This window comes from Lepidothrix coronata, unplaced genomic scaffold (genome assembly GCF_001604755.1).
Source record: "Lepidothrix coronata isolate B3197 unplaced genomic scaffold, Lepidothrix_coronata-1.0 Scaffold8, whole genome shotgun sequence".
Taxonomy (NCBI): domain Eukaryota; kingdom Metazoa; phylum Chordata; class Aves; order Passeriformes; family Pipridae; genus Lepidothrix; species Lepidothrix coronata.
Window position 1 is genome coordinate 11,666,049 of NW_016690188.1, and position 14,722 is coordinate 11,680,770.

Genomic DNA, 14,722 nt, shown 5'->3' on the forward strand with positions numbered 1-14,722 from the left:
TGCAATGTTGCTTAGCAGTCCAAGACACAGCAGCCATGCTCGTGAGGCACAGAGCACTTTGCTGCTGGATTTGCCAGAACACAAGTGGGCACAGGCAGCAATAACTTCCAACTGTTGTTATTGCTTGCTTCCTCTGTATTTGAAGGTTGGTGGCTCATAATACCCACATAGTCTCCCCTCTGGGCAGAGGGCCTCATACTGAAAGTGCTAACAAAGTATGATTTGACTAGTTACTCTCATACACTAATTAATCCAGCACAGCACCTCAGGTCTAAAAGTACCACGAGTAAGGCACTTCTGAGGTGGTTTTAATTTAGGTTGTTCTGCATATCTATCACTAGAAATTCACAAAAGCCCAGAGACCAGCTAGGCGAAGTGCCTGACAGCAAGGAAATTAGGAGCTTGGTTTGATCACAGAGCAGTGGTGGAAGGACACTGCGATCTGCAAAAGCCTCAGCCTGGCTCCTCTTAGCACGGTATCATGCAGCTTCTGCTGGCAGCAGCATGAAGGAAGATTATCAATGAGGTAACAGGAGTGACAGCATGTGATATTTGTTTACTTGATGAAAATACAAGACAACAGTATTAGTAGTCTTGGAGTCAAAGTCCCAAGTGTGCAGTGTTACTGCTATGGGTTTATTTCTCTGGGGTGAGTTGGAGTTTGGAAGAAGCAGAGAGAGCTCTTCTGTTCCTAATGACAGCATCTTAATTATAGCAGGTGCTTGGTGTATTCAGGGTGGGACTGTGAAATTGTGGGATTTTTAGAGGGCTGTGTGGAAATGGAGAGTGTATGTTGTGTATGGTTGCGTATGTACAGTTTTGATGTGTAGATATGCTGGCAATGGGTGTTCATACAGTAGTGCAAAGACAACAGGGTGTCTGAGAAGCTTAGAGGAACACAGAAAATAAAGCTTTGGAACATATGGATGTCTAGCCCTAAGGAAAGGGTTAGTTGTACACAGATTTGCAGATTTAGTGTATATAATGAGGGTGCAGTATGGTGTGAGTCACCATCCCATCAAAAAAAAATGTGGATATGGCACTTACAGACATGGTTTAATGATGAACTTGGTTGGACTTGGTGATTTTAAAGGTCATTTCCAACCTTAAAGATTCTATGATAGAGTGAATAACTTTGGATGATGAAGAGAGTGGGATGTATACAGTGTGCTTGTGGGGGTAGATGTGTGCAGTGTGTTGGGTCAGTGTAGTATGCGTGTAAGAAGCATGTAGAAGAGCAGGTATACCTGCAAACTGGAGTGGTTCAGAGGTGAGGTTACAGAGTGCAGAGCAGTTTGAGATGAAATGCTGTACGTGTAGAGGTGGTGAGGCACACTGAGCTGTGCGAAGGTGAGCTGTGCAGGACTGCACACAGCTGTGCCTGGCAGGAACAGGACTGCTGTGCTGAGCACTGTGCTGCAGAGCTATGGACGCTGTGTTGGATTGTGCGATTGTGGAAGGTTTTTAAAAGTACAGCTTGGAGAGCTGTGTAAAGCCTGTTGGTGTGGAGCTGGTGCACAGTGGGAGGACAAGTGCACTGAGAGGGCTGAGTGCAGGGTGAGGGGCAGGGCTGGAGTGCACGATACGGGGCAGCTGCACCAGCATTGGGGCACAGTGCAGGGTGCGGGGCAGCTATGCCGGGGCAGGGGCACAGTGCAGCACAGGCTGCCCGGGAGTGCCGAGGCGGATTGCCGGGAGGGCTCTACAGGGATGGGGAGGGGTGCCGGGAGGGCTGAGCAGAGACGGGGAGGTGTACCAGGAGGGCTATGCAGGGACGGGGAGGTGTACCAGGAGGGCTGAGCAGAGACGGGGAGGTGTACCAGGAGGGCTATGCAGGGACGGGGAGGTGTACCAGGAGGGCTATGCAGGGACGGGGAGGGGTGCTGGGGGTGCCAGGAGGGCTGTGCAGGACGGGGAGGTGTGCCGGTCGCTGGGGAAGGGGCGGGCAGCCCGATCCGCGCCGTGCGGTGGCGGAGGAGGCGGCGGCGCTGGGCAGGGTCGGGGCTCAGGCAGAAGCGCGGCTCAGCAGCGCCGGTCGGGTCGGTGGGGCCCTGCAGAGCCGAGCCGGGGGGACCATGCCGTCCTACACGGTCACGGTGGCCACGGGCAGCCAGTGGTTCGCAGGCACGGACGACTACGTGTACCTGACCCTGCAGGGCACGTCGGGCTGCAGCGAGAGGCACCTCCTGGACAAGCCCTTCTACAACGACTTCGAGCGCGGCGCGGTGAGTCCCTTCCCCGGGGGCTGCCCCGCGGACGAGACAACGCGTTTGTCCCCCCGAGGTACCTCGGGCCGGACCCGAGCAGGGCTGGGCTTTCTTTAAACTCTTGTCCGCGTGTGCCCGTGCTCTGAAGTGGGACACCAGGACTGACATTCCCGGCCGCCTGTCATTCGCATCCCTGCCCTAGGTGGTAGCCTTGGCTGTGGTCATTCAGTCGTAGGGAAAGATACGGCCCTTTGGTCCTTGCTTACAATGGGCTTTCAGATCTCCTCGCACTTTCTTTACAAATACTTAAAAAAATGTGGGTGCTTCCTCTTGATAGGTGTTTAGAATCCATATTTACTAGTAGTCAGAACCTTACTACCTCCAAGAAATTAAAGAGGTAAGAATTTCCAGTGGGAGTAACAATGCCTGCCAAGGGAAATGTGTAGGGCAACTTCAGTGAAAGTTGAAAACCAGCTTGAATGTGTAAATGTGAGAATGAAATTGTGACTGGGCTATCAGCTGTGCTCTTCTTCCTGACCTAGATTTCTGATATGTGTTGTGCCCTGTCCTCTCTGTGGTCTTATCACAGTATTAGGACTATCCATATGTAATTGCTTATGCTGTAAGCACTGGTTTAGAATGGCATTTATTTGCCTATTGTCCACTGGGGAAATAACAGACTCAAGCCTTTTTTCCCCCCTCCCAAAATGTGTATTTCATCTGGAAACCTAATTCACAGTTTCCAGAAGATCTGGTGACATTTAAGCAACTTTGAAAGTTTTAAAGAAGTATTCGTAAGTCACTTTGGAAGTGAGACCTACCTCTGCACGTGCAAGTGAGTCTTAGCCGTCGTGGTGCTGCTTTGCTTTAGGTATGTTTTTTTCAACCATGGAGTTCACAGCCTAAGTTAAGTACCTGGTCTCTTCTGTGTTAGACATTGCAGATATGGTTACCAGAAGTCAGCATTTTGAGTAGGTGTTGATGGCATGTGTAGCTATGGTCCCTAGATATTTACCAACTGCTGCTATTAAAGTTAATTTTCTTTCATGATAAACATTCATTAGTTTAGACCCTTGTTACCTGAATCTCCCATATGGACATCCAGTCGTTCTTTGTCTCTTATCTGGTGAATAGTCACATACTTTAAGCAAAGCCGAACAACATTAGCAAGAGAGGTTGAAGGAGACCTCAGACTGTCCAGCAAACATAGGGTTAGTGTGCTCTGCCAAGAGGGCTGAGCCCTGCCTGGCTGAGGAGACAACCACCAGGCTTTCAGTTTGCTCTTATTCCTGGGCTACAAAAGAGGGTTTCACTGTCTTTGAGACATGGCTGTGATGGAGAGCCTGGTAGTACTCTGAGCATCTGACTGGACTAGGAGATGACATGATGTGAGCATTCAGTATATGTCCATCAGCAGTTCTTGAGCTGCAGTGGGACCAGGTCCAGTAGGAGCAGAGGTACATCCTGCTGGGCGAGGGAGCAATGAACAGAGGTTTGGGGATCTTAGTAGCAGCAAATATGCAGTCGTTTTTTTCAGCACATATTTTTTGTGGACAATGAGAATAACTCTGCGTTCCATAAAGTGTCTGGCTCATGGAACACTTGCAGTACGATGTGCTAAGTTTTGAGTTTGAAGATGTTTTCTTGGGGAGCGCAATGTGTTTCTCCAGGCACCTGTTCAGGTCACATTGTGCGCAGAACACTGTGAGTCTTACTAATATGTTGTGCAAGAAAAAAAGGAAAGAAAAGAAAAATATCAATACGGAACAAAAAAAAACCAACCAGAACCAAACAAACAAAAAAACAAACCCACCCCCTCAAAAAAACCCCCAAAAATCACACACAAAAAAAAAAACCCAAAAAAAACCCCCAAACCAACCAAAAAACAAACAAACAAAAACCTGAAGCAGGCCAGAAGACTTTGAGGTTTGTTGGTTTGCAAATGTAGCCACTGTTTTCACAGTTCCGCCTTTAGAGCTTCTTTCAACAACATCTCTATAATTTTCTCTTCTGCCAAGAGATTCAATTGTTAATACATTTGCAAAACCAAATGCACTTTTTAGCAGATGACCTGAATTGTGCCGTATTATTTTGTAAGGCTTTGTCTGCTTTCCAAGTTTTTTTCTAAATGTGGGGCCAGGCTCTCTAGTTCCATTGTCCTGGTAATGTCTTCATTTGAATTATTGCAAATTGTGTATAGTACTAGATATGATGAGGGTGGGCTTGGGTCACTTCTGAGTAGGAGATTTGCATGCCAAATGTTGATTGAGGGAAAAGTATGTGGAAAAACCTGAAGGGATTTGCACAAGATTAGCTCAGTTGTAGTTTTTGTCTGACTTACTTCAAGTACTGGACGCAGTTGAAAGTCATGGCTGCTTTTCTTTACTCTGTGTCTTTTGAGTAAATTTCTTTGGTGATGAGTAATTTCAAAGCAAGTGTTATGGTGTTGCTCAGTTCTCTCCTTTCTTCCTGTTCCCCCTTCATCTGCTTTCTGCTTTTGTTGAAAGAAATATTCACAAGTATTTCCAGAAGAGAAATACGGTTCCTTCCACTTAAAAGTTTTTGCTTATAGAAAGAGGGGATGTCTGTGCCGTCCTTTTTCCAATATAATGGTAGTCAGTTGGAATTTCTCCTCAAAAGGAGAATTTAGGTTTTGTGTGAGATTAAATTGCTTGAACAGGATGCTACAGGTTAGACAGTCCAATAGTCTTCATAGCCTTAATTAATTCTGTTCTCTCACTCTGAATTCAAACTGTATAAAAACTCATAGCATCTCTGGCTCACTGTGCAGTCATCTTGGTGTTTTAACAAGAGACCTCGTACAACAAATGTCATAGAAACCTTGAGCAACCGTCAATTCTTACATGGACTTTGTATGCTGTCTCTAACCTGACACACCTTTGCTGCATTAGCAAAATTGTCATCTCAGGTGAGCCTGTGGCATTGCTGGCTTGGAGGAGCAGAAGCTGTGTGAGATACCAGGAGGGAGCCCTGCCTTTCAGAAGTGCCGTTAAAATTGCAATTGTGTTGGCCATAAAAAGACTAAAAACCTTCAGGAGCATTTAGGTTAATTGCATGTCCTTTTTACATTACATCAACAGTAACTATTTCAAGGCCCTTCTAATATTGGCAAGTAGACTGTTATCAGAGGAATGAGTTTCTTCTGAAGGTTGGCTGTCAGTGGGATATTTCTATCAACTCTTTGGATTTGATTCCCATTGCTCTTTAATTTAAATCTTACGTGTAGGTACACGTGTATGACATTATAAGAAATCTAAAAATATATATCTGTAAATGTGGATTTTAAAAAATGAAATCTTTAGCTGAATCTTTAAAGGAGATGAATTTAAAAAAATGAAAGATATCTTGGGCAACGAGGAGTTAATGAGAAAATAAGACTAACTTCAGGCTTTTTGTGCCATGCTAATCACCTGGCAGCAATGGGTTTTTGTATGGATTTGAGATAAAAATACTGCAGTGTATTTTCCCTAACCAGACACTGGTTTTGATCACCTTATTCTTCCTCTTTATACAATTAGCCCTAGAATTGGAAATGAGTGAGAAGACGGAGCATAAAAATCTCAAGTAGCTGAATAAAAAGCAAATCTCATTCAGATGCAGTTTATCACTTGCTTCTGTATGTTATTGCATTAGTCTTTAGATGTTTGAATTCCCTTTAAAACAATGAACACAAATGGGTAATAATTCACATGTGTTTGTGGATTTGTTTGGACTGTGTCTCTGCAAGGCTTCCAGCTTCTGACTGCCAAATGCAACAAGAGCATGATAAAATGGAAGGAGAAAATTCATTTTTTGTTGTAATTACAGAAAGAGGTGCGCAAGCAGGAAGTGACTGACGTTGAGATAACATGGTATGACAGCCTGTGACGAGGGACTCTTCTGCAAAGTGCCATCTGGTCCTGGAAAGATGTACAAAATTGCAGAAGTACTGACTAAGTGCGAAACCTGGGCCTGGTAAAGAGTTTATTGACAGTTTTTGTTGAGAAGACCAGGAGTTGCAGGGAAATGAATATGGAATAGAAATGGTTCAAGTGCTGCCTGTTTCTGGAAAGAAGATTGAAGAATGGGAATCAGTCTGAGCATGCTCTCTGTGTTTTTCAGCCATCATCCAGAATTGTTTGTGCCAGTTGACAAGAGTGAAGCTGAGAATATTGGGTGTAGGCTGAAAGGCAAAGATGAGAGGTGTGGTGTTTCAAAGTGGCATTGTGGGAGGAAGGAATCTCCATTTACTTAGCCAGGAGTACGGGGTATTTCCTGCAGTCACTGACAGTGATAGTTCTGTGTCAAGGCACAATTAATGTGATTTCTGAGAAAAACCACTCAACATTTTTCAGTCTCCACTACTGGTTCAGAATCATGAATCATCAAGGGAATTAATTTATCTTTATACATTATCTTTTTAGCTGTTCCAGCATGGGATGGCAAGGTTGAAGAGCTTGCAGCATAAACTTTTTTAAAAAAATGTTTAAAATTACTCTATTTATGCTTTACAGAAAGAACTGTAGCTTTTCTGCTATGGAGATGCAAGGAAAAGTGATAAGCATCATTATAATGTGTTGCTTGAGATCTCTACTCTCTGATTTTCATCTCTCAGCTCAAATCCTGGCAGACAGGTGCTGTCATCCCAAGCTTGCCAAGGACTGCTGTACTGTTTGTGAGGCAGTTTGTTACCACCTGGTGTGTCTGGGTGTGCTATTGACATAAACATTGCAAAATTTTATTTAAGACACGATGGGCTTCCTTTTTAAAAGAAACAGTTCAAGGTCTTTTGTTTTAATATGGTGGGGAGAATATAGGTCAGACCACAAGAGAATGAAGTCTCTGATTGTAACCACATGAAGCTTAGGAGGGTCACTTGAGCGAGGTAGTCTTTGACTGCTGCTCCCATGATTGCCATACCCAATTCAGCTTTGTTAAGACGAGCACTTGGCTGCTCCCATATATCCTGAGCTGTTCAGACTTCTGGAGAGTGCAAATCGATTCCCGTTCCCCTGAATTGCCTAGCACCACATGGTGTCTTACCAGTCATATTTGAAACAATTACTTATTTATTCCTGTGCTGGTAATGCCCAATAGTTCAGATGACACCAGAACTATCATTCGTAAGAGATATGTTCCTGCGTAACCTGCTCTAGGTGACCCTGCCTTGGCAGGGGGGTTGGACTAGATGATCTCTGGAGATCTCTTCCAACCCTAAGAATTCTGTAATCTCTGTATTCACTGTCCTAAATATGTCAGACAATTTAGCAAGGCCCTTAGGTCAGCATTCATGACAGCTGTTGTGCTGGGCGGGAGTGCTCAGTGTGGGGAAGAAGTGCAGCATCATATCCTGACCATGTAGCTTCCACTTCTTCTGTAGCCCTGCTGGAGCCATCATCAAGAAAGGGAGAGTGTGGTATGCACTCACTTCCTTGGCCTGACGAGCTTCAGAGCTGCAGCCCCCAAACCTCAGCAAAGCTTGGTGTAGGGGCAGCACTGGGACTGGTCTGCTTCTCTCCTGGATCACTGAAAGACAACTAACTCAAGATTTCACAGGCCTGTCCCTGATCAGGAGCAGGCATGGGAGAAGTCCTTTGAAGGAGCAGGTGTGGGTGGTCCCCATAGTTTTCAGTACCAGCTCAGTACCAGCAAAGACTGTGACCAGACCCTTAGCATGGAAAAGGGCTAAACAGACTAGCTACTGTGCAGCTCTGGGCTGAGGTCCCGCTGTGTTGCAGGAGTCAGGCCTCTCTAGAAGGAGCTAAACCACATTTCCACTCACTGGCTTGTTTTATGTGAAAGAATGAAGCGCATCCAGAGCTAGATGGGGTTCTTGTGACCCTTGTTTTCAGTCAGCTACTTAAATTTCCTTGTACTTCTGAGCCATACAAACATAAAATGTATCAATGTTCAAATCTTAGCTGTACAAAACCAGAATGTACCATTGTCCTCATTTTAAATATGGAGGACTGAAGAAGGATAGGAAGCAAAAGACAAAGGGGATCTAGGTGATCTGGATACTGTTCTTAGTCTGAAGTACATATAACTAACATACAGAAGTCTTTAGATTCCTTGTCCAATGTTTTAATCTCATTATCATCTTTCCATCCAATTGCATGAGTAGATGTGCCCTAGCAGTACCTCTTTCAGCTGTTGCCAGGAGAGAACAGTGGATGGTTTCATGGCCTGCATATTTTTCCCAGACTTGCAAACATTTCAAGGAGTAATACCATTTTTAGGTTGCATCCAAAAATGTTTCTCCATTTCTGGATTTTTTTGCATGTTCTTGTTTGTTCTTTTATTCATCTTTCTGTTGCATTGCAGTCCAATAATAGTGTCGCAGCGTATGACTCGGAGACAGCAAACTCGATGGTGAATCAGTTTATTAACGCACAGAGTACAGATTATATACCACGTGTGTTTTAATCATTATCGAAAGATAGATTTATAGTTTTGTTTTTCTACATAGTCTAAATACTTAAACTCTAACTGGTGATCCTTATCTCTTTTTTGTGTCCACTCTTCCACATCATTCCTGTTCTTGAGTACGTACAGCATTCCAGCTGCTAGATCAAAGGATGGTCAAGACATCTTGCAATCAGTAGTTTCAGCTATGTTTGATTATGTACGAGTTGAGCGATAACCACATAGTAGGTCTTCCTTTTTTCACCCACCAGAACCTGGAAAGACCAGGTGTGCCAGTGTAATGCTGGTGATGCTTCCTGCATGTGCAGTAGATCACTGACTGTATTCTGCTCTGCAGGTTGACTCCTACGATGTGACTGTGGAAGAAGACCTTGGAGAAATTCAACTAATAAAAATTGAGAAACGAAAGTACTGGTACCAGGATGACTGGTACCTTAAGTATGTCACTGTTAAAACACCAGTGGGTGACTATTTGGAGTTCCCATGTTACCGTTGGATTACAGATGAAAAGGAGGTTGTCCTTCGAGATGGAAGAGGTGAGAACCATAAGAAACCAGATTTCCTGCAGAACATCTGGAATTCTTCTCTCTCTCCTTCCCCTTTTTCCATGTACCTCCCAATTGTCTCTCTCATATGGAGACGCACTTCCAGTCCCCTGCTGCATCCTAGAGAATGGACTTTCCCTACTGACTAGGAATACTTCCTGGGCAGCTTGTTGGTGTAGGCACTGGCAGTTGGGTTGGATATTTTGGAAAGCACATACAAGGAAGAGTCCTTATGCTAGCTTGTTACACTGGTCTTGAATTTGAGGACTGACCCTAATGCCAAATTTTTGTCTGCTCCACATACCCATTGCTGAAGCCCTTTTGATCTAGCACTAATTAGAATTAGTGTTCTGTGGTTGTTTCATGCTAAGGTCCCAAGAGGCCCATGATTAATTGCCTGTGAATTGTCTTGTTTACATAAGAGTGAAATAAAATCCCAAAGTAGACTGGTCAGCAGATGCAAGGACTGACTTGAAACAGCAGCTTACTTTTCACTCCTCTTTGCATGCTGTCAAGTGCAGGACAAGGCAGAGTGATGGATATGACTGCTGCAAGTACTGGTGACCAACTGAGGAAAGCATTTTCTCTGTCTCTGACTACCTACTTGCTGTGGTCAAGGTTGGGGCAGATATTTATCTTTGCTTGTTCCCCTCTGTGCTACCTGGGGTAGGTTGGCTGATGTGGTGGTCTGCAGCATGAGTGCTTGAAAACAGCTGAAACAAGTTATGAGATGGTAGGAAATAAATGTTTATCTTGCCCTTAAGTTTTTGGCTACTCCTGGCTGAGGAATTTTGTATTTGAAGCCTTTTGTCCTATAATTACAACTATGTATCTGTTTATTTTTGGTCTCCAGAAGGACTTCCAATTTTTCATAATTTGCTTTATAACAACTGTAACACTTCCATGGAAGACAGCTTTGCTTGGCTTTCAGAGTATGGTGAGGTTAAGGACAAGAGCAAGTAAAACCCTCTTGGTAACTTAAACACTGTCAGCTGGAAACCATTAGCCATATACGTTATCAACTGTGTTATCTCTGATACTTCCAGCCCCAAACCACCGTTGTCATGAAACTCCTGGTTTTATCTGCCCTCTCATTTGTGTATGCAAAGTGAGTCTCATAGCTTGCCCTTTCTCTGATCACTAAGGAAGTCTCTGTGTTATTTAGTGGTATGTTGAATTCATGGTCAGAAGAGCAAAATATCTGGAAATAAAGCCTCTTTGTTTTTTCTTCTGTTCTCATGGCAGGAAGACAGGATTATTGCCCCACGCTGATGGGGAGAGCACAGCTGTCTCTCAGGAGGGAGGCTCAGTGATGTTTCCTGGAGAGGTCTTTTAGCAGAGAAGATGAACTGGAACAATATTGTGGTTTCTCTTATTGATGAAAATTCCCTTAGATACTGAACTGTAAAATTAATTCCCATGACCCTCTTCAGACCATTTAACACTAGATACATACAGCAAGTGTCTACACTAGGAATCCAGGTTTTATATACAGTTGAGACAGATGTTCCTAGCTTGAGCTAATTGCCCCTTGGAGGCACCAACTTAGGAGCTTTTCTTCTTCCACAGATTCTATTAAGGACCTGTGTCTCTACTTAAAGTACTAATTGGATCATGAAAGCACTTTCCACAGAAACTTTGTAAAGGTATAGATCAAAAGTTTGAAGGTTTGAAAACTCTGCTGTCCTTCTCAACACCTGGGCAGTGGTGGTGGGGAAACCTCATAACCCTGTCTCTTTTCCCTGTTTCACAGCAAAGCTACCCCGAGATGACAAGACTCAGATTCTGAAGCAGCACAGACGCAAAGAGCTTGAGTCCCGTCAGAAAATGTACCGGTGAGTTTCCTGCTGCTCCCCAGAAGGTCCAGGGTCTGTTCTCATCAGCTCAGAGTTTGGGAGAGTATGTTCAGATTATCATATGGCTCTAATTACTCAACTCCTGGATAAGAGAAAGCTGGATAAGTTACCATGTTGGCCATATCTGGTTTTTACTTAGGTGGAATTCACTCTAAGTGATGATCATCCTAGTGCAAGGGACATTACAAGATACCTGAAGCTCAGATAAGGCTGTCTGGAAGGCTTAAGTGGAAATTCAGTGATACAGCCTAATTGTGGGCCCTCTGGCACACAGTTGTGCTTTCAAGGAAGATTTGGAAGCATATTTCATTTGCCTGTTACGAGCGGTACTACAGTTTTGAAACATGATGTGAACATGTCAGCTCTGCCTGGAGCTTTTTGGCTGCTGCAGCAAGCTACTTTTAGTTGTTTCCTGCATTAGGGTGCAGTGGAAAATCTGTCCCTGTTTGAGTGGACTGGAATGTGCTAACAGAACACAGTTGTGATACCCACCCTAAAACTGTAATAGGTATTTTTTCCTATTCAGTGTCACAATGAGAAAATGCTGTCTTTTATAAACTAGTAACTCCAGAAGGCATTAGACGTTTCCTTGTGCAAGAAACATACTCTGTTAAAATAACAAAAGTTTCTTGCACTTGCATCTCTTTATCATGAGAATAAGGATCAGGGTAGAGAGTCCATTCAGAACTGATGGATTGAGGCTTGCTCCATGTGTTGTTGATATCATTTGAATAAGAAAGGCTCTTACTTACAAATTGCAGGAAATAGAGCAGAGAAAAATATGTTTCGAAAAGAGGTGTGACACAAAATTTTATTTATGTATGCAAGAAGGAAGGCAAAATCATTTGTAATTTCAGGGAAATAGCTATTTACAATTCAGATGCATAACTGATAACACACAATGCATACAGTCTGTGTGTGGCAGGCAGTTTGGAAATACCACTGAAACCCTATTCTTTACAGTTCACTTTCTGTTGTTTTGAAATAAAAATGGAGCAGAGAATGTGTGCCATGACCATTAGGAGGTTGAGGAATTGAATCAAGGATATCTGAGTCTCCTGGAGAGTGCCTTTTGAAGGAATCTAAATACATGTCTGAGTATTTTAGCTGCCGGATCTCAGTTCTGCAAAAATGCAGCCCCAAGAATGAGTGTGCATTGGACACCTGTCTGTCTCTCTGTCCCCTCCCCTCCCAATGCATTTGAAGCTAATGCCAGTTTCAATCAAAGGTGACAAGTGTTTAAAAATACCGCAGATATAAGTTACTTCAAGCTTTGTGAAGGTAGATGGCCAAGCAGTGCTTGAGGATTCTGTAGGGTACTGGTAGGTATTGATGTGATGTAAGTCACTATTTTTGGCCTGAGTCTGCCAAAAATTTCCTTTATAGGGGCAAGTCACAGAAGGAGAGTAGGTAAAGGAAAGACACAGCTCTCATGCTGGTAAGGTTATATGGTTGATCAAACCTCTTCTGTTCTCTCAGCTGGAAGGAGTGGCATCCTGGCTTTCCCCTGAGCATCGATGCCCATTCTCACAGTGAACTGCCTCGTGACATCCAGTTTGACAATGAAAAGGGAATTGACTTCATTCTGAACTACACTAAAGCGTAAGTGTTTGTGGGACTTCAGGAGTTTTTCAGAATCTCTTTTGGGGCAGGATACGGATCTGATCATATTTTAGGTTTCATTGAATCTCAAAACTGGATTCCTTTCTCCCAGCTGGATCATTGCTCAATCAAAGTAGGAAAGAATTTAATGGATTTTTATGCTATTTTATTTTTTAGTTATCAATATTTAAGCTTTTCACAGTGGGCCCCTGGATTCTTGTTAGACATGATTTTGGCTGTAGGTGGATGGAGGAAGCATTGGTGAAAAGCAGAAGGACTATAGGCCCCTCAGACCTTGGGCTTTTGACTTAGTTTTCAGCTTTTCCCCCTGGAGATACTTCTCTCTCATCTGACTGTTGGTGATGATCAAACCTTTCAGTCACATATGCAAAGAAGATGTTATCAATGCACCCTTGACATCCTGCTGAGCAGTTCGTCAGTTCATCTGAGTGTTTTCTGCTTGGGACAACAAAGTCTCTGTCCACCAGCTTGCACATGTCATGTAATTGAGAAAAACATTGGATGGCCATTGGTTGAGCCTGAGTAATCAATCCTGCAGAGCTCTGGAATATTACAGGGTCAATGAGGCAAATAGGACCTCTCTGACCTGTAAGTTTCCTTCTGTGCTGTCTCAAATGCCCAGGTCACATCACAGTGTCTCAGATATTAGGTGGTGGGAAAGTCTGACATGAGACAAGACTTGTGTTTACATGTCAGAGCATTCTGGGTGTTACATTTATGCAGTTGAATTTCACTACCAACAGAGTCAAATCCCATGGCTTGTTCCAAGAAAACCTACATGCTTGTTTTCTAATTTGGAATATTGGAAGCGTTAAAGAACAAATGTTTTTTTCTGTCTGTTTTAGCTCTGCTGTAGATTTCTTCCTCCCTCCTCTCTTCACCACACTAGGATCTGTTTTTCACAATAGAATGATGCTTTGTAACCTCAACAGTTTTTGGTTTTTTTTAGCAGAATGAATGTCCAGCAGGTGTGAACAGGGTGATGGGTGTGTTTCTGCAGCACATATGGCTAGGTGAACCTCGATCTTTCAGAGCTAATTGGAATAAGGCAAATGAATAGCTTTGAAGAGTTGGGGTCTCTAGCTTTCTGTCTCCTGCCAACTAGGATGTTAGGAAAATGACAGAAGAGGCCAGAGAGTGTGTGCTTTTGTACCTTTTTAATGCAATACCAGAGAAGACTCCATGCATATTTGTGAAGTGCTCTGAGATTCAATCAAGTGGAACAACAGTACAGCCTGTTCATCATGAAACAGACACAGGGGTGAGGCCATCCTGAAAAAGGGAAAATTCCATTGTAGTTATTGGGTTGTGCTTCTGTAAATAAACCTGTGGCAAAACCAAGAAGAGTTTCTAAGCAAGAGGTGAAAAGTGTGAAAATATGCAAAACCCCATGCAAGATCATTGAGATCTTTTTTTGCCCTGGCAATGGCATGTTATTCCAGACTTCTCCAGGTCCTGTGTTTTCCAAGAGCAGTTGATTCTAGCATAGTGTTAGCCAGTGCACAACACCTGTTTCCCAGCTCATATAGAAGATCTGAGTAATACAGGAGCAACAGCATCTGAATGCCAGAGATGAGAGGTTTGCCATTAGGACGCATAACCAATGTGGAGGCTACATTCCCCTTCCAGCAATCCTATCTTGCCAGGCTGTGGCATGTTGACAGAGATCCTGAGTTGCAGCCAAGTGAAATTTGGAAGCAATTCAGCAGAGTGCAGGGACATCTATCTTTGTCATTGGCTGTAAGGGGTCCTCCCCATGAAGGAGGAACCCGAAACTGTATTGCAGATAGCCAGCCATTCTGGATAACTGGTATGACACAAAAGAGATTTTTCCAAGGAATAGCAATGCTTTTTGTCTGGCACATTTGTTGAAAAATCTAGACCTATGATTTTGGTTGAGTGATCTGTGAAAATCTTCAAAGAATGAGTTTGATAGCCCTTATCTAGCTACCCTGATATACACTGGGAGCTTGGAGCAACTATCTACAGGAAAGGAGTAGAGATACGTGGGGGAAAGCACAAGTCCTGCCTTCAGTTTGAGTGCAGTAGGAGGGAAGACAGGGAG

At 43.6% G+C, this 14,722-nt stretch overlaps 1 protein-coding gene across 2 annotated transcripts in view; it reads left to right on the forward strand.

Annotated features, from left to right (window-relative positions):
* Positions 1-2,046: 2,046 nt before the first annotated feature.
* Positions 2,047-14,722, forward strand: part of ALOX5 (arachidonate 5-lipoxygenase) — a 31,928-nt gene continuing 19,252 nt past the window's right edge. For both annotated transcript variants that reach the window (XR_001873026.1, XM_017804210.1), the window contains exons 1-4: positions 2,047-2,225; positions 8,971-9,169; positions 10,932-11,013; positions 12,514-12,636. Coding sequence is in view for 1 of the 2 variants with exons in the window: in XM_017804210.1 (XP_017659699.1) it covers positions 2,076-2,225; positions 8,971-9,169; positions 10,932-11,013; positions 12,514-12,636 (554 nt within the window). In the remaining variant the exon portion in view is untranslated. The remainder of the gene's footprint in view (positions 2,226-8,970; positions 9,170-10,931; positions 11,014-12,513; positions 12,637-14,722) is intronic.